Source organism: Pteropus medius, unplaced genomic scaffold (genome assembly GCF_902729225.1).
Source record: "Pteropus medius unplaced genomic scaffold, Ma_sr-lr_union100, whole genome shotgun sequence".
NCBI classification, from domain to species: Eukaryota; Metazoa; Chordata; class Mammalia; order Chiroptera; family Pteropodidae; genus Pteropus; species Pteropus medius.
The window spans coordinates 14,256-35,326 of NW_024341157.1; the positions used below are offsets into that span (position 1 = coordinate 14,256).

At 38.3% G+C, this 21,071-nt stretch overlaps 1 protein-coding gene and 1 pseudogene across 1 annotated transcript; both read left to right on the forward strand.

Annotated features, from left to right (window-relative positions):
- The first annotated feature begins 18,167 nt into the window (after window positions 1–18,167).
- On the forward strand, window positions 18,168–19,227 carry LOC120592374 (olfactory receptor-like protein OLF4). Its single transcript, XM_039849994.1, has one exon. The coding sequence runs from the start codon at window positions 18,168–18,170 to the stop codon at window positions 19,146–19,148; it is 981 nt and encodes a 326-aa protein (XP_039705928.1). The 3' UTR covers window positions 19,149–19,227.
- A 203-nt stretch (window positions 19,228–19,430) lies between these two features.
- On the forward strand, window positions 19,431–20,453 carry LOC120592382 (E3 ubiquitin-protein ligase RNF115-like; annotated as a pseudogene).
- Window positions 20,454–21,071: the final 618 nt, after the last annotated feature.

Below are 21,071 nucleotides of genomic sequence, written 5' to 3' on the forward strand. Positions count from 1 at the left end.
TTCAATTTCCATACTGCTGATTGATCTTTTTAGATTTTCCAGTTCTTCTTGATTCAGTCTAGGAAGTTTATATTTATCTAAGTACCGGTCCATTTCTTCTAGGGTATTACATTTGCTGTTATATACTTTTTCATAGTATTCTTGTATGATCCTTCGTATTTCTGCAATATCTATCATAATTTCACTTTTCCATGCCTGATTTTGTTCATTTGTGTCCTTTCTCTTTTTCCTTTAGTAAGTCTAGCCAGGAGTTTGTCGATTTCATTAACTTTCTCAAAGAAGCAGCTCTTTTTTGCAATTATTTTTTCTATCGTTTTCTGTTTGTTTTCAATTTCTTTCATTTCTGCTCTAATTTTGATGATATATTTCCTTCTGCTGACTTCAGGCTTCATTTGTTCTACTTTTTCTAGTTTTTTAAGATAAAGCATTAGGTTGTTTATTTGTGCTCTTTCTTATTTTTGGAGATAGGCCTGTAATGATAGAAATGTTCTCTTATGACCACCTTTGCTGTGTCCCCAAACTTTCGATATGTTGTACTATCATTATCATTTGTTTCTATGTATCTCTTGATCTCTCTTTTTATTTCTTCTCTGACCCAGTCATTCTTCAGTAGCATGTTGTTTAATCTCCATGTGTTTGTGGTTCTTCTTATTTCTTTCTGCAGTTGATCTCTAATTTCAAAGCATTATGATCAGAAAATATGTTTGATATGATTCCAACCTTCTTATATTTGTTGAGGCTGTCTCTGTGTCCCAGTATGTGGTTGATTCTTGAGAATGATCCCTGTGCACTAAAGAAGAATGTATGCGCAACTTTTTGGGGGATGGAAGGCTCTGTAAATGTCAATTAAGTTCAGTTGGACTAATGTGTCATTTAAGGATGTTATTCCCGTATTGATTTTCTGTTTGGATGATATCTGTCCATATCCGACAGTGGGGTATTTAAGTCCACTGCTATGCTAGGGATTTGGTCTGTTTCTCCCTTTAGTTCTGTTAGTAATCGCTTTACATATTTCGGGGCTCCCTGATTAAGAACATAGATAACGTAGATATTAATAATGTTATGTGTTCTTAGTGAATAATTCCTTTTATCATTATGATGTGTCATCACAGTATCTTTCTTTACCTTTTATATTTTGAAGAGTTTTTTGTCTGATATTAGTACTGCTACTCTCGCTTTTCTCTGAATGCCATTTGCTTGAAATATCATTTTCCATCCTTTCATTTTGAGTCTTCATTTGTCTTTGCAGCTGAGATAGCATATGGTTGAGTTTTATTTTTGATCCATTCTGCAACTCCGTGTTTTTTATTGGTGAGTTCGTTCCATTTACATTTAGGGTGATTATTAAATACGAGGTCTTCTTATAGCCATATTATCTTTTGCTTTCTGCTAGCTCAGTGTTTCATTGCTTCTGTTTTCTTTATTTTGGTTGGTTTTTGTGAGTTTTCCCTTTGGTCCTTCTTGTTTTATGTTATATACTTTGGTTCTGAATCTTTGGTGTGTGGTTACTATTATGAATATCTAAAGGGTATATATATATATATATATATATATATATATACAGTTGTGCATTTTCTTCTTCTTGCGCCTTATCTCCATTCCCCTTTGCGTATCTGGATTTGAATCTCCCCCCTTTTCAGTCATTGTTATCTCAATTTTTCCTATTATGCTGAATGTTCATTACTATCTCGTTATAATGCACTTCTTATTATTTAAGCTATAATGCCCTGTTCTTAGTAAGGGTTGCATTCCTTTGCTCTTATTTCCCTGGTAGCCACTTACTCCTAATTAGGTATTTTGTTTTCTTAGTTTGTTTTAGGTGAGTTGACCCCTTTCAGTATTTCCTATACTGCAGGCCTCATAGTGAAGAATTCTCTCAATTTTTGTATGTCTGGAAAAGTCTTATTTTCTTCTTCATATCTAGAGGGCTTAGCTGGATACTTTATTCTAGGCTGCTAGTTCTTTTCACTTAATAGCTTTAATTTTTGGTTCCATTCCTTCCTGGCTTGTAATGTTGTGCTGAGAAGTCTGATGATAATCGAATGGGTTTTCCTTTATAAGTTACCGTTTTTTTCTCCCTGGCTGCCTTGAGAATTCTGACTTTGTCATTGATTTTTGATAATTTTAATACAATGTGTCTTGGTGAAGGCCTTTTTGGCTTGAGATAATTGGGTGTTCTGTTGACTTCTTGAAATCCAAGTTCCAGCTCATTCCTTAGATTTGGGAAATTCTCAACTTTTTGTCTGAAAATGCTTTCTGATCTCTCTTCCTTTTCCTTGCCTTCTTATGTTTCCTCTCCTGATGTTATCAGCTAGTTCTTGAATTTCTCCTTCATTATTTTTCATTCTTCAGTTTCTCTCTTCTTCCTTCTGATTTATTTCTAGATTCGTCTTCGATATCACTGATTCTTCCCTCCATTTGGTTGACTCTATTTCCCAAGATTGCTGTTTCATTTTCAACTCTTGCAGTGTTTTTTTTTCCTTTATCTCCAGAAGACCTTCTGTTCTTCCTGAGAATTTCAATGTCCTTGCTCTGCTCATCTAACTGTTTTTTTTTTTTTAATTTTCCCACATCTTTGATATGTCTCGTACCGGAACTCACTGAGTTTTTTCAGAAATAGCATCTCGAATTCTCTGTCATTTAAGTTGCATATTCTATGTCTGTATGCTTATTTTCTGGAGAATTTTCTCTTTCTTTCTGAGATTCCTTGTCACCTTGCTTGTTCGTGGTGCTTAATGGACTAATTCTCCACCTGGGCATTAACGGAAGTAATCTGTTGTTTTTCCAGAAAGAAGATTGATTTTATAAAGGTCTCTCTTTAGACTGTTGCAAAGAAGGCACTTTTTTTTTTTTGGTTTTCAGTAGGTGGCTTCTAAGCCTCTTGGATCCCTGCTTTATATAAAGCCTTTAAAATGCCTTTTAAAAACATTTTCTTGTAGACATTTAATCAGTCTAGTTTAATTCCCTGTCAGGGTCAGTGACAGTCTCGGCAGCATTTGCTCAGATTCCCCTAGAGCTCCGCCATGATCAGTCTTGGATGATATAGAGGAGGAGTTCTCTGGAACGGGGGTTGGTGACTGGGGCTCAGCCTTGATTTTGCAACCATGTCTGGTAATATTCAACTGTTGTTTCTTTGCAGTCCTGATTCTTGGCTTTCTGCCCTGATATGTGGACCTTTCTGCAAGCCGGTCGCCACAAACTCACAGCTTTCCCAGGCAGGGCTGTTCAGGGAAGTTGCCTCACCTCAACTGCTCCCCGTACCCCTACAGAGAACTCTGGAGGCTGCGAGAGGCAGCTTCTTTGTTTCTCCCAGTCCACCGTCTGACACAGGGGTTCTGACCTGTGGTAGCTCTTATGCGCAGATCCCATGCCCAGATCCCATACCCAGATGTGCTGGTGTGCAGTTTGGGTGTTTCTTTGTCGAGTTTTAGAAGTTCAGCTAATTATTGTTTCAAGGAAAGAGATCTAGGGATGTCTCTCACTCCACCATGTTTCTGCAAAGTCTTTGGAAAGGTCTCAATTTCTCCTTCATATTTAAAGGAGAGTTAAGCTGGGTACATTATTAGGCTGGTAGTTGCTTTCACTTAATAGTTTCAATATTTGATTCCATTCTTTTCTGGCTTGTAAGGTCTGCGCTGAGAAGTCCGACGATAATGTAATGAGTTTTCCTTTATAGGTTACCGTTTTCTTCTTCCTGGCTGCGCTGAGAATTCTGTCTTTGTCATTGATTTTTGATAATTTTAATACAATGTGTCTTGGTGAAGGCCTTTTTGGCTTGAGATAATTGGATGTTATTTTGACTTCTTGAATTCCAAGCTCCAGCTCATTCCTTACATTTAGGAAATTCTCATCCACTATTAGTCTGAAAATGCTTTCTAGTTTCTGCTCCTTTTCCTCACCTTTGTTAATGCCCATTATTCTTATGTTTCCTCTCCTGATGGGATCAGCTAGTTCTTGAATTTCTCTTTCATTATTTTTCATTCTTTGGTTTGTCTCTTCTTCCTTCTGATTTATTTCTAGATCTCTGTCTTCGATATCACTGATCCTTTCCTCCATTTGGTCGACTCCATTTCCCAAGCTTCTATTTCATGTTTTCAACCCTTGCAGTGTGTTCTTCATCTCCCAGAGATTTATTCAGTTTTATTGGAGGGTTTCCAATGTCCTTGCTCTGTTCATCTAGTTGGTTTTTCAATTCCTGAAATTGCTGATATGATTCATTTGGGATCTCATTGAGTTTTTTCAGAAGTACCATCCTGAATTCTCTGTCATTTAAGTCACATATTTCTATGTCCGTAAGCTCATTTGCTGGAGATTTTTCACTTTCTTTCTGAGATGCCTTGTCATCTTGGTAGTTCATGATGTTTAATGGACTATTTCTCCACTTGGGCATTAATGGAAGAGTATTCTACTGTTTTTCCTGAAAGGTTTATTATATAAAGGTTTTTCTTTCCCTGCTGCAAAGAAGGCTCTTTTCTTTGGTTTCCGGTAGGTGACGTCTAAGCCTCTTGGATCCTGGCTTTATATAAATTCTTAATTACGCTTTTTTTCTTATAGATGTTTAATCACACTCGCTACTCTCAGTCTCAGTCGCTGTCAGTGTTAGTGACAATTTCGTAGTTTGCTCAGATTCACCTGGGGCTCCGTGGCGTTTGGTCTCGGAGGGTATGGGTGGAGGGCCCATCTGGGTTGGAGATGGGAGCTGCAGCTCAGTCTTGGTTTTGCAACAATGGCTGGTAATAATCAACTGTTTTTCTTGTCTGTTCTGCTTTTCTGCTTTCTGCCCCGATGTTTGGGCACTGAGTCCACATGGAGCTCACATCTTTCCCCGGCGTGGTTGTTCAGGAAACCCGCCACACCTTCTCTCCTCTCCTTCCTCCTGCAGGAAGCTCCAGCTGTGAGAGGCAGCTTCTTTGTTTCTCCCAGTCCACTCCCCAATACTTAGGGTTCTGATATGTGGTAGCTCTTATGCACAGATTCCACGCTCAGACATGCTGGTGTGCATTTTGGCTATTTTTTGTTGTTGTTGCATTTTAGATTTTCAGCTTATTGTAGTTTCAAGGGGAGCGATCTGGGGATATCTCTCACTCCACAATGTTTCTGATGTTATCTTCAGTCTAGACTTTTGAGAGAACTTTAGCTCAGGGTTGGAATAAGGTGCTGGGAAGTAAAACCTTGGACAGGCAGAAGAGTCATGGAGAAGGAGTAACGAAAACAGGATTCACTTGACTTCTGACTTGGTCCTTTGGAAACAGAGAATCAGCAGGAAAAATTTTCATTTAGTCCAGACCAGTGTCTCACAGGGAAATCGGGCTCAGAGGTGGGAATAACAATGTAAACAATGTCTAACAAGCAGATAAAAGGAGATAAAAATTCATCCTCTGCTGTATATGCAACCCTGGGCTTTACAGGACGTATTTGTTATTTTCGATTCCTAAATCTGGTTGGGTACCAATGCTTCACTCCTTCCTGCTGTCCTATCTGGAGACAGTCCTTCAGTCCCCAGCATCTACTACCCAGGAAAGAATTCAGACTTCCACACGAAGTTCTTCCTCAGAGAGACCTCATCCAGGTGAGTCAGAGAGCCCAGCTGGTACTGCAGCAAAGAATCAGAGAGGAAAGAACCTGAAACCTTCTACCTGAGGGCCCCTGAGAGTCTAACCAGCCTCACCCAGAGCCCAGGGATGGCTATGTTTGTTTACTGGGTTGACTAATTAATTTCTTTAATGTGTCGAATTGGAGTTTTTTTCACTAACTTTGCTGTTTGACATTGAATTCCTTTATATACGTAGAGATGTATTTGGGGTAAAGTTTAAAGTGCATGTGCTCAATCCTATCAGTCTGTCATATTGTGTTTCTCCCATGACTTTTAAAGGTAAAACGTTCTAGATCATCTCCTATCTTGTGAATGGCATTCCTTTGCATTGAGTTACTGTTCACTTCTATTCTTTTCCTAAGCATATTGAAACCTATTATAAAGGTAGAAAGTTCTGCAGATACTACTTCCTCCACTGCTTTTCAAAAGTGTGATTTTGTATTTTTCCCTTCCATCTCTTGGCCCATTTATCTGTAATTATAGACCCATATCAATGTGATTACATTATTGTATTTTATATCTTTTCTTTTAGAAGTTAATCTTAGGTTTCTATTCAATTTCACTTACACAATTACTTGAATCCACTATAATCAACCTGGTTTTCTTTTTCCTGACATTCTTTTTCTTCTATGACTTTTCCATTCCTTACTATTTTTTCTATATACATTCCCATATTTATGGAACCACATAAGTGAGCAAAATAAGTGAGGCCTCCCTTCGTTTGGCTCTCACATTATAATGGAGAAGGCCCAGTACAATGAAATGAGTATGGTATGATGTCATATCCTCAGGGATAAATGTGTGAAGCAAGGGAATCAATAGTTGTGGCATAAACAAGATTTTATAGAGAATGTCTGCAGAGGCAAGGAGCAGAACCAGGACTAGTGTGCCCATCACATATAAGATAAAAGAAGTCGAAACTCAAAGCCCAAGAATAATAAACAAAATAATTCCACAAATAAAAAAAGAGAAGGGCCAGCCATATCCACCACTGGGACTTATAGAAAAGGGCGGCGGGGGGTGGGGGGCACGATTATTTCCTTTATATTACCGATATGGAAACTGAGGTTGAAAGATTCCAGGTATGCCATAAGGATTAATTTAGCAGGCGTAGGTTGTCCAAATCTTGCACATTCCAAAGAAAGTGTTGGCTCTTGTCTGGCTCCTGAGAAACAGCTTCTAAGCCCTTTCAATGTCCTTCCTGATAAGAGTTTCTTTGTTTATCTGGGGACCTTGGGCCACTATGAATAGATAGTCTATGCTTACAATGTGTTTTATGGTGGGACTTTGGGCCACACAGGATCAACTTAATCTCTGGAGGGGCCGGAGATTAAGTTGAACTATGCAGGCAGTCAATCATGTCTATGTGACTGGACCCCAATAAAACTCCTGGACACCAAGGCTCAGGTGAGCCTCCATAATTGGCAATACTCCATGCATGTTGTCACACATCATCGCTGGGAGAATGAAGTGCCGTCGATACAACTCCACTAGAAAAGACAGCTGGAAGCTTACTCCTGATCTCTCTGGACCCTGTCTCATGTACCTCTTCCCTTTGCTGATTGCAATCTGTACACTTTCACTGTAATGAACTGTAGCATGAATCTAACAGCTTTGCTGAGTTCCGTGAGTCCTCATTAAACCTGAGGTTGTTCTTAGGGAGCCTGACTACACCAGGGGAGTGACTGCCCAAGGTCATGGAGCTAACAATTGGTGGGGCTTGGATCCAAGTCCAGGTCAGTAAGAATAGTTAAGAAAGTGGGGGAAGGAGTGGAGGGAGATGTGGCTGACACTTAAGGGGTATAGTAACATTTGACAAAGGTAGAGGATACATAAATAAATGAATATGTCTACCAAATATTTACTGAGCAAATGTGATGTGCCAAGTGCTGGTCCAGGCACTGATGAGGGTCACTATGACATCTTAGAGTGGGAAGATGTAAGCCAAAGATAAAGAGATACACACAAGCCAAAGATAAAGAGATACACACAAGATGATTTCAGGCATGTAACCTGCTGAATATATATAACAATCTTTTTTATACTCATAATGGTACCTACACATCAAAGATTCAGAATTGAAGTATATAACACAAAACAAGAAGAACCAGAGGCAAAACCCACAAAAGCCAAACAAAATAAAGAAAACAGAAACGCAAGAACAAGGAAGCAATGGAAATACTGAGCTACCAGAAAGCAAAAGATAAAGTGGCTCTAAGAACACCTCATATTTTAATAATCACCCTAAATGTAATTGAACTGAACTCACCAATAGAAAGGTACAGAGTTGCAGAATGGATCAAAAAACAAAACCCAACCATATACTGCATCCAGGAGACACATCTCAGCTCCAAAGACAAATACAGCCTTAGAGTGAAAGGGTAGACAATGATATTTCAAGCAAATGGCATTCAGAGAAAAGTGAGAGTAGTGGTACTAATATCAGATGAAATAGACTTCAAAATAAGAAAGGTAAAGAAAGATACTGAGGGACTCTTTATAATGATAAAGAGAATCATGCACAAGGAAGACGAAATGCTTATTAATATCTATGCTCCCAATCAGGGTGCCCTAAAATATGTGAAGCAATTACTAACAAAACTAAAGAGAGAAACAGAACAAAACACTGTCATAGTAGGGAACCTAAATACCTGACTCTTGGATATGGACAGATCATCCAAACAGAATAGCAATAAGGAAATAACATCCTTAAATAACACATTAGACCAACTAGACATAATTTACATTTACAGACCCTTCTATCCCCAAAGACCTGCTTTTATATTCTTCTCTACTGCATATGGAACATTCACAAGGATTGATCACATACTGGGAGACAGAGATAGCCTCAACAAATATAAGAGGGTTGAAATCATACCAACCATATTCTCTGATCATAATGCTTTGAAACTAGAGATCAACTATAGAAGGAAATCAGGAAGGAACACAAAAACATAGAGATTAAACAAATGCAACTGAAGAATAACTGGGTCAGAGAAGAAATAGAAAGAGAGATCAAGAGATATATAAAAACAAATGATAATGATAGTACAACATATCAAAACTTTGGGGACAAGCAAAAATGGTTATAAGAAGAAAGTTCATATCGTTACAGGCCTATATCCAAAAAGAAGAGTCCATATAAACAACCTAATGGTTCACCTTAAAAAACTAGAAAAGGAAGAATAAATGAAGCCTAAGTCAGCAGAAAGAAAGAAATTATCAAAATTAGAGCAGAAATAAATGAAATTGAAAACAAAAGAAAAACAATAGAAAAAATAAATACAACAAGAAACCGGTTCTTTGAGAAGTTTAATTAAATTGACAAACCACTGGCTAGCCTCACTAAAGAAAAAAGAAAAAGGGCACAAATAAACAAAATCAGGAATGAAAGAGGGGAAATTACAACTGACATCTCAGAAATACAAAGGATCATGCAAGAATACGATGAAAAAAATATATGATAACAAATTGAATAACCTAGGAGAAATGGAACAGTACTTAGAAAAATTCAATCTTCCGAGACTGACACAAGAAGATCTGGAAAATCTAAATACACAGATCAGTGGCATAAAAATGGAAGGAATCATCAAAAACCTACCCAAAAAGTAAAAGTCCAGGACCAGATGGCTTCACCAGTGAATTCTACCAAACATTCAAGAAGTTTTAATACCTCTTCTCCTAAAACTCTTCCAAAAAATCAAAGAAGAGGCCATACTTCTCAACTCATTTTATGAGGCCAATATTACCCTGATACCAAAACCTGGTAAAGATAACACAGAAAAAGAAAACTGCAGACCAATATCTCTCATGAATACAGATGCAAAAATCCTAAATGAGATACTAGGGAACCGAGGACAGCAACATATCAAAAGATTATACACCACGATCAAGTGGGCTTCATCTCAGGGGCACAGGGATGGTCTAATATACGCAAATCGATGAATGTGATACACCATGTAAACAAATTAAAAAATAAGAATCATATGATCATATCAATAGATGCAGAAAAAGTCTTCAAATGATACAGCATCCATTTATGATCAGAACACTTAACAAAATCGGTATAGAAGGAAAGAACCTTAACATAATAAAGGCCATATATGAGAAACCTTCAGGCAAAAGTATACCGAATGTTGAAAAACTAAAAACCTTCCCTATAAGATCGAGAACAAGGCAAAGCTGACCACTATCGCCACTGTTACTCAATATAACATTGGAGGTCCGAGCAAGTGTAAACAGGCAAGAGAAAAATATAAAAGGCATCCAAATAGAAAACGAAGAAGTCATACTGTCACTATTCATGGATGACATGATTCTTTATATAGAAAACCCTAAAGACTCCATAGAACACTACTAGAAAGAATAAGCAAATACAGTAAAATCTCTGTATACAAAATCAATGTTCAAAAATCCATAGTGTTTCTATACTCTAATAATGAAAGGTCAGAAAAAGAAGTAGAAAAATAATTTCTTTTGCAATTGCAACAAAAAGAATAAAATACTTAGGAATAAATTTAATAAAACATGTGAAGGACTTATATAATAAAAACTATAAGAACTTATGAAAAGAAATCAAAAAAGATACAAAGCAATGGAAAGATATTCCATGTTCATAGATTGGAAGCAGCAATGTAGTTTAAGCGACCATATGACCTAAAGCATTATAGAAATTGAATGCAATCCCCTTCAAACTTTCATCGACATTTTTAAAGAAATAGAAAAAAATATATCAGATTTGTATGGAAGCAGAAAATACCTCAAACTGCCAAAGCCATTCTGAGAAAATAGAACAAGACTGGAGGCATCACTCTGCCTGACTTCAAATTATACTACAAAACGACAATAATCAAAACGGCATGCTATTGGAAAGAAAAACAGGCATACGGTCCAACAGAACAGAATCCAGAGTCCAGAAGGAAACCCATATTTATATGGGCAAATAATTTTCAACAAAAAAGCTAAAAATGTACAGGAGAAAGGAAAGCCTCTTCAAGATATAGTTCTGGGAAAACTGAAAAGCCACCTCCAAAAGAATGAAACTAAACTGTTTTCGATTACCACACACCAAAATTAACACAAAATGGATTAAGGACTTGAATATAAGACCTCAAACAATAAAATGCATATAAGAAATCATAGGTCCTAAACTCAAGGACCTTGGACTTAAAGTGGATTTTATGAATGTGACCTCAAAGGCAATGGAAATAAAAGCAAAAATAAATGAATGGGACTACATCAAACTAAAAAGCTTCTGCTCAGAAAAAGAAACCATCAACTAGGTAAAGAGACAACCATCTGAAAGGGAAAACATATTTGCGATCGACAACTCCGATAATGGCCTAATATCCAAAATATACGAAGAACTCATACAACTCAATAACAACAAGAAAACAAACGATCCAATCAAAAAATGGACAGAGAACTTGAACAGACACTTCTGCCTAGAGGACATACAGATGGCCAACAAATATTTGAAAAGATTCTCAACACCGTTAGTTATTAGGGAAATGCACATCAAACCACAGTGAGATACCATCTCATACCTGTTAGAATGGTATCATCAAGAGGACAAGTACTAACAAATGCTAGAGAGGATGTGGAGAAAAAGGAACTCTCATATACTGCTGGTGGGACTCCAAATTGGTACAACCACTTTGGAAAACAGAATGGAGATGCCTCAAAAAACTAAGAATCGATCTGCCATATGATCCAGCAATCCCTCTTGGGTATTTACTCCAAAGACTTGGAAATCCATATCCAAAATGATTTTTGCTCACCAATGTTCATAGCAGCATTATTCACACTGGACAGGACATGGATGCAACCGAAGTGTCCTACAATAGATGATTGGCTAAAGAAGCCGTGGTACACATATGCAATGGAATATTATCAGCCATAAGAAGAGATGATATACTGCCATTTGTGACAACATGGATGGAACTCGAGATAATCATGCTAAGTGAAATAAGCCAGACAGAAGAAGTTGAAAATCACATGATATCATTTATATGTGGAATAGAAACCTAAAAACGACAAACAGGACAAAGAAACAGAGACTCATGGTCTTGAACAATAGATACGAGAGAGGGAGGAGATACATGGGGTAAAGTGGGTCAAATATGTGGTGACAGAAAGAAATCTAACTATGGGTTGTGAACACAGTGTAAACATATATATGCCTTACTGTTAAAGTATACAGTTGAAACTTATTGGATTTCATTAACCAATGTCACCAGAAAAAATGAAATAACTAGTTAATTAATTAGAACAACAATAATACCAAAAAATAAATATAATCACAGATTATAATGTTCCTGAAAAATTCTTATTGGCTACGTCTTCATAGTCATGGTAACATCAGAATACGAAGCATTACTAAACAAATAGTCATCCTGATATGATTTCCTATAGTTTATAGTATAATAACATGTTATATAGGTCTGTAGTCTAGGAAGTATAAGGCAACAGAATTTGTCACCCCAAAATATGTCAGTTTGCCATAAAGATTATTTGATGCTGGTTAATTTTAAGAAAAAACAGACATGGGAGAAGCTCTGAAATCCAAGTACAAGTTCTACTTTGTAAGGAACATTTACATAGTAAGGAAAATCTCCAATTGTAAGGGTGTCTCACTGGCTGTACCAGGTAAATGGGGGTGTCCTTTTCTCTAGAAACTCATCAACGAAGAAGACAATGCCTTATGTCTGCATAACAGCCTTACGTCATTTACTGTTTTTTTTCTGATAACCTCCCATAACTGACTCTATCCAACCCCAGCACCTTCTACTTTCAGCTAAAGACGATAGTTAACATGGTAGCTCAGGCCACTCTGGGGAGTTACCCAGTTTTCCTGGATCTCTCCCATGTATACATGTTATTAAACTTTATCGGTTTTCTTGTATTAAACTGGCCTTGGTTACAAGGATGTGTCAGCAAAGAACCCAAAGGGTAGAAAGAAACATTTTTCTTCCCCTACAGAGCAGTGGTCTATACACATAGCCTAGGTGTGTGGTAGGCTAACCATCTAGGTTTGTGTAAGTGTGCTCTATGCTACCTAACCTACCCTGCATTTCTCAGAATTTATCCCCTTTGTTTGATGGTGCATGACTGTACACATTTCAACCAAAATTTAATTTAAACACAATTTTGGGTACAGATGACGTACAACTAGGTGCCCCTTACACGATCACAGGACCTCAGCTTTGCTACTCGCAGTGCCCTCAGACCAGTATCTGCAGCATCAGCATCTTCCTGGAGCTTGTGAGAAATGCAGAGTCCCTGGGCCCAAAAAGACCTGCTGAATTAGTATCTGCACTTGAACTACAATCCTGCATGAGTCATATGCACACTGAAGTTGGAGAAATGCTAGTCCAGACTAGCTTATCTCACCTTCAAAATCTGACATAATTATTTGTGATGGATGTTGTAGGTTTTTAGAGCCTCCCTTCAGACATTGCCTTATAACCCAGGAGCCACATCATCTCTGGCTGGGAACCACTGGCTCAGAGATTAAAAACTGAAAGCATCCTGACAGATTCCAATCAGCGCCTATTCCTTACTCTGATTATAACTTCGGGCAGATCACTAAACTTTTTGAGTCCCATTTCTGCAATGTGGGATAGAGTTCATAATAGAAAAACCCCATAGGATGGACCTTTATAAAATTGAAATTTGACAAAGCCTGAAGGTAAAAGCTCAGATAATATGACATAAAAGTATGTAAATATGTTTTTTTTTTAAATTATCAAATCTTTTATAAAGTGGGATTAAGGACAGCTCTTAACTTCTGATATAAGCATAATATTCTTCATTAATTTGGTAAAGTGTCATGAAGCCAAGCTGTGTAGTGTCCAACATTTACATGAAAGTCACAGAGTTTCCCTATTGACAAAGAGGGAAATACTTTGAAGACCCTGGGACCTAACACAGACATTATCTTCCATCTAGAATTTTGAGAGAACTTTAATGCAGGGTTGAGATGAGGACCTGGGAGGTGAGACCTCTTGCAGGTAGGAGAATAATGGAGGAGTATGAAAACAGGATTCACTTGACTCCTCACCTGGACTCTTGGGAACAGAGAATCAACAGGAAAAATTTCCAGTCCGTCCAGACCAGTGTCCCACAGGGAAATCGGGGCTCAGTGGTGGGAGTAACATTGGAAACATTGCCTAATGAACAGATAAATGAAGCAGAAATGATCACCTCTGTGCGTACTAGTCTGGGCTTTACAACACATATTTATTATTTTGGATTCCTAAGTCCGAGTGAGATCAATGCTTTACTTTGTTCTGCTGCCTTGTCTGGGGACAGAGCTTCAGTCTCCCTCGTCGATCATCCAGGGAGGCATTCAGACTTCCACACGGAGTCCTCCCTTTCAGAGACCCCATTCAGATGAGTCCAATAGACCAGCAGGTACTTCAGGGAAGGGTCAGAGAGGATGGAACCTGAGAACTTCTACCTGAGGTCTTCTGAGAGCCTAACTAGCCTCACCCAGAGCCTAGAGATGGCGATGTTTGATTGCTAGGTAGACTAATTAATTTATTTAATATATTAAATTGGAGTTCTTTTCTATCAACTTTGCTGTTTCACATTGAATTCCATCATATATAGAGAGATGAATTTGTTGGAAAGTATGAAAATTATAATTTTTTTGTTCAATTCTAAGTCTGTCATATTGTGTCCCCCCTCGCTATTTTTACACATAAAAACTTATATGTCCTCACTCATCATTTGAGCAGCATTCTTTTTCATTCATTAATGATCACATCTATACTTTCCTAAGGATATCTGAATCTACTTACGTTTATATAGGTAGAAATTTTAACAGTAAGTACTTCTTCCTCACAACTTGTCAAAAGTATATTTTTATATTTTCCTATGCAGGTCTTTCCTAATTATCTGGAATTAGATACCCATATCAATGTGATTAACTTATTGTGTTATATCTTTTCTTTTAGAATTGGTCTTACATATTAATTGAGTTGACTTAATACAGTTATTAAAATCTACTATTTTAACTTGGTCATATTTCCCCATCTCTCAACATTTGTTCTATATTAATGCACATATTATAAAAGCACATAGGCAAAATAAGGGAGGTCCTCATTCATTGGATCTCACATTACAAAGGAGAAGGCCCAGTGTAGTGAAATGAGTGCACTATGACATCATTTCCTTAGGGAATAAATGTATGAAGAAAGGGCATCAATAGTTGTAGAATAAGGAGGATTTTATAGAATATGTCTGGGGAGAACTTTTCATGTTGGATATGGAAAAGAACCAGGACTAGTGTATCCATCAGAATTGTTCAAAAGAGGTCAAAACTCATACCCCAAAATATCAAAGGAAAGAATTCCACAAAGAAAAGTGAGAGAGTGTCCAGGCTCATCCAGTACTGTGCCATATAAATACAAGTTTGGTTATGTAAACGTGGAATAAGCACAGGAATAACAATTAGATCAGGGCTGAGGTGGATGCCGTGATGAGGCCAGTGGGGCAGTAAAGGTCCTGTCAGTGTGATGTCCCTTGAGCCTTAGGGAACTGCAGCACCCACGCCGGCTGCTTCTTCTCTCTGTACCTGACTCTCTGTGAGTTCTTCATTCTTGTTGCTTTTCCCTCATTGACAAGAAGTGGTCTTTTAAAACTATTCTTATATTTATTACAGTGGATCAGGAGGTTTTTGTTTTCTCCCAAAATAAGACATTCTTTTTATGTTGTGATCCATCATGCCTGCACACAAACACAGCAATGCACACACACACCATGCACACACACACACGCACACACACACATACACACATATGGGATCGACAAAGAGAATCATGATACGATTAAGTATGTATTCTATATATCATGCACTCTCATATTTTCTCTTATGGCTTTTTGATTCTATTCTAGTTAATTCTTGCAAACTATAAATTGTTACTCTACTGCGTCCTGATATAGAATGTAGAAAACATTCCCCTGGCACGGCCCCCACAGCCACGTCAGTGTGGCCTCCTTCTCTTCCTTCTCTCATCATCAGCAATTTCTCTGAGAATGTTCTCTCATCCTTCTGTGGAGTGATTATTTATTCAGCTACTGTTTTCAACTCAGCTAAGTCTGGTGGGAAGGTGATGATTTGTTTAACATGCTACATGCCTCACTGCACTCACTGTGTAGCAGGGAGAAAAGACAGAGAAATAAATAAAAATTATACCATGGGTATCCTAATATGTAAGTAACTTGATGAGAAAGTATTATTCCTGTGATAACGTTCAGAAAAAGAAAAGACTCAACTAACGTTCACAAAAAGAAAAGAAGGAGAAGATGCAGGCAATCTGAAGAGGACTTGGTATTTGGAGAATGGAGAGGGTTTGAAAAGTTCCAAAATGTCTCGTGGGGTGACTGCAAGCAGAAGGAAGCATGAGTGTAAAGGCTCTGAGCTTTGTAGCTGTGGTGCCAGGAGAAGCTGGGAGTCAAGTTCAACGTTTGGGAGATTAGTGTGAGCATGGGCGGGCAGGGCTCTCTGTGGGTGAAAGGGGTGAAAAGGTCACAAGACATGAGCCTTGTGTTTGAAGCTACAAAATTTGACTTCTCTCTTCTTTGAGGAATCACTGGGATGGAGTTTAATTCGGGAGTCTTCTGAACAGTTTTCAATATAAAGAGATCTTCGTCGGTCAATGTGATTTCTGTCTAGAGGATTTCCAGCCCTTAGAAGATGGGAGAGGTGACAATAAAATATGGCTGTGCAATTGAGGTCCTAGAGGTGGAGAAGTAATGGAGACATAAGATGCAGAAAAAAAATAATCTGTCTCGTCTCATCATAGTGGTCATCATTTATTTGCCAACAGACAACAGATGATTAACTTTGCTAAGTTTGTTACATATATTGTTCAAACCTGACATCGTTCTAAATTGATATCACTTTCTATACTATTTGGTTTAGGATTTAGCATTTGGAATGTTCAGCTGTCTCTCATTGAAAAAACTAAGTGGTGGTAGATCTCAGAAACAAAACCGAGTTTTCAAATTTCCAAGACTTTGCACTTAATGTTATTTACTAATGTCTCATTTCAGCTGTAAAAATCTCTGCTTTTTTTCTATACATTGCATATTTCCTTTTCTAAATTGTAGGTTTATTCTTTGCAAATTTTCTAGTAATATGTTTGATCTGTGAGATATCTTGACACATAAAGAAATTTCTGTTTTCTGTTTTGAATAAATAGTTATTTGCTACCTTATTGATAATTCTGGGCATACGGCAAAACAACTGTGGTGGGCATGGTACCAACTAAGGATGCTTTCTCCTCATCACACTCTCTCAGGGACCACCGAGATTATTAGATCTGTCTCTGTCTCTGTCTCTGTCTCTGTCTCTGTCTCTTCCTCTTCTCTGTCTCTCTGTTTCTCTCTCCTCTATCTTTCATTATTTAATCCCCTCTTATTTATCTAATTTTAAAATAAGGGCGGAAAATAGTTATATGACAATGGAGTCTCAGTTTTACATGTCGATTTGAAGGCTTATCAATGGACTTCGGAACTTATTCAATAATCTGTAGGGGGATAATCTGATATTATCTTGCCTTGTATTACTTGTTTCATCATTATTGTGTCTGGGGGTGAGTATAAGATAGTATTAAGATGACCCAGGAGGTGGGTGTGAGTGTGTGTTTTTCGTGTAGCTGAGCATTTCTTGACTTCTCAGGGCAGGGGTACCTAGCTCATATTCTCTGAAATGTGTTCTTTAAAATACACATCCAGAATGTCAATCAAAAGATGGAAATAAAGAAGACATCACTCCTCACAGGATGCCTTGCAAAGATAATAAAGTTTAAGGAACAATATGTAATTGAGTGAACCCTGGGTCTTGAAGGGTCTTGAAGTTTCATCTGAAGCAGACAGGCCATCTCATTCCTCCACTCTCTGACAGCATCCTTATCATCTCCTTCTTTCTCATTCCCCTCACCACACGGCTTCCTTTTGAGCACGTTTACTTGAGGCAAGTGCCCAACTCAGGACCTTTGCACTGGCTCTTTCCCACGCAGGCTACACCCTTCCCCAAAATCTTCCTGTCTTTTCTGCATCTCCCTTAAGGTCTCTGCTCAAGTAGCACCTTGTTTCAAGTCTTTATCAATTCTATTGATAATGACACACACATCTACGAACTTGTACACATACTTTCTTTTATTCAAAGCACAGGCACCATCTAACATCGTGTATGATTTTTCACTTTCTTATATTCCTTCTCCATGTTTGGATTATAGGGACTTCTGTTTTTCAGCACCCTGTGCTCATTGTCTAGAAAATGGCCAGGACTCAGCATTTATTCCTCAGTGTGTAAAAGAATTTCTCATTAAACCAATATAAAAATGATTAATTTGGCAAATTGCTAAGAGGACGGCAGTAATTTGCAATTAGAGATGTCACATGACCTTACTCAAAGGAGATCGAATCTCTACAAAACCATATATATGTCATATATACATTTTACGGTTAAAATATATATTGTAGCATTTCACATGTTAGTAATACTGATGGATAAAAATTAATCATCTTATTTTTTTTCATTTTCAGTCATCATCTCCACCACATGGAACAAGGGAATGGTACACAAATTTTAGAATTTCTTCTCCTGGGATTTTCAGATGAACCAGAACGGCAGCCTCTCATATTTGGGCTCTTCCTCTCCATGTACCTGATCACCATCTTTGGAAACCTGCTCATCATCCTGGCTGTCAGCTCAGACTCCCACCTCCACACACCTATGTACTTCTTCCTCTCCAACCTGTCCTTGGTGGACATCTGTTTCACCTCCACCACTATCCCAAAGATGCTGGTGAACATACAAACACAGAGCCAAGTCATAACCTATAAATGCTGCATTACACAGATGTGCTTTTTTATACTCTTTGGAGCATTGGACGACTTCCTTCTGACGGTGATGGCCTATGACCGCTTTGTGGCCATCTGTCACCCCCTGCACTACACAGTCATCATGAACCTCCGATTCTGTGGATTGCTGCTTCTGGTGTCCTGGATCATGAGTGTCCTGTATTCCTTGTTACAAAGCTTGATGATGTTGCGACTATCTTTCTGTACAGTCTTGAAAATCCCCCACTTTTTCTGTGAAATCAATGAGATGATCCAACTTGCCTGTTCTGACACCTTTCTAAATAACCTGGTGATATATTTGTCAGCCGTGCTGCTGGCTGGTGTTCCTTTTGCTGGCATCCTTTACTCTTACTCTAAGATTGTTTCTTGCATACGTGGAATGTCATCAGCTCAGGGGAAGTATAAAGCATTTTCTACCTGTGTTTCTCACCTCTCTATTGTCTTCTTATTTTATTGTACAGGTGTAGGAGTGTACCTCAGCTCTGCTGCTACCCAAATCTCGCATTCAGGTGCAGTAGCTTCGGTGACGTATGCTGTGGTCACACCCATGCTGAACCCCTTCATCTACAGTCTCAGGAACAAAGACATAAAGGGGGCTCTGAAAAGATTCTGTGGGATGGCAGCTAGAAAAGGGACAACTGTTCTGGGGCTGAAGAACTTTCTGTGTTTGGAGGGCTAAAAGTCTTGGAACCAGAAAATTGTGAAAATAGAATATGCCTCCTTTATTTATTTGCTGGAATTTCCATTTAGTTTTCCACCTTCTCTATACAAATGTAAGTAATTGTTTATCATGCTTTCTGCTCTGATGTATAGATATTTTCTCTCTTTGTCCATTTTCCCAGTCTCACAAACTATTTCCCAGATTTAAACCAAGAATATTTGGAGAATTCCATTTATCGTTTGAAGACATATGGATCTTAAAAATAGTTTCTTCTGCCCTGTGCATCTTTGGTGTTGGAAGATGGCCTTGTGGTCACTATCTACTGTATTTCCTCTTTGATCTCCTGCCTCTCTATGCCGGGATGACTCCTGTAATGGATGCCGACTCCTGAAAGACAGATGTGCACACTGAGGAAGCGGTGGCAGAGGCAGCAGAGGTGATCTCTGAGACTGCTACCGCCAAACACTGGTTTCTCTGCCACTTTTGGAAGGGCAAGATCAGCCTCAAATTCCCAGAATAAGTATCATCCCAGATATGATTCAGGCTTAATTGAAGAAGTGACAGATGATTCCAGCTTTTTTGGTGATGGTGGCAGCCATATATGAAATAACACATTTTGCAGAGTTCTGGTGCAATGTGAACCTCAGTATGATTATACAGGATTTTAGACAATTTCTAAGTAGCAATCTACTGGACTAAAATAATAGAGCCAATGAGAGAGGTCACCAAACTCACACTGACTCTCGGGACCAAATCGGCCTTCAAGGTTGCCAATGATTGGGAGATATAGATTGCAAAGAAGTACTCATCCCGGTAGATCTCCAGCTATGGAAAGAATAATACAACAGTTCTTTGCTGGAGTCTTTGCAAATTCTGCAGTTCCTGGGACCCCACACCCTTTTTCCTGGAGGGGGATGCTGCACTCCAGCCCTGGGGACTATGCCTGGGAGTTCACACAGGGCTTGATGCCATCATAAGGTAGCTTTTAAGACAACTGGAAAACAAAAGGCCTCCACGAGCTGCCAAGGAGAAGATCACATCTCTTCCAACAGTGACAGTAACTCAGGAGCAAGTCGATATTTATTTAGAGTGTTCGGTATGCAAAGAAGATTACACAGTTGAAGAGGAAGTCGGCAGTTACCCTGCAGCCACATCTTTCAGAGCCGTTGTATTGTGCCATGGTTAGAACTGCATGATTCATGTTCTATATGCGGGCAGAGCTGAAATGGTGAACACACTACTTGGCAAACCCAGAGCTCTGAAGGCTCTGCAGGCAACAGATTTAGCAGTGACCGCCAACTACAGGACTGATGGACTTTCTGAAGCTAAAGACCATGTCTGAGTCAGGGCTGTGGTACTTTTCTTACCACAGCTATAAATTGCATCAAAAGAAAAAAAATAGGGGGATTTAGGAAACGTATAAGAAACCCAACCCATCATATAAATGTAGTGAGTGTTTTTCTTCTCTAAATTTAAAGTTAGCATCTGTAGATGGAATTACGTCTACAACAAAATGGCTCTGAATCCTCAATTCAGAGTGATAATTTTATAACTGTGAAACTTAATTATGTGCGTTTACCTACAGCCAGAATAGAATCAGTTCCTTAAAGCCCAGCTAGAGTCCAATCTGTCAAGTTACTCTGTGATGGATGCTTTCACAGCCTTGTCCATCCTCCATTCTATCATTAGTGCATTTTATAGTAAATACAGTGAAACCAGAGCCCTAAAAAATAAAAATAAAATAATTTCTTCTCAAATGGCCACATCATCTTTAGAATTCTCATTTGTGTTACTAAAGAGTCTTCATGAGTTGTATAACTCAAATATAGCAAACTACACTTGTTGACTATGTTCATTTACGTGATGTTTTACATAGAAAAAGTGAAACAGTTTTCCTTTGGGGTCTCTTCTATTCTATTTCACTCCCTTAACTGCTCTTAA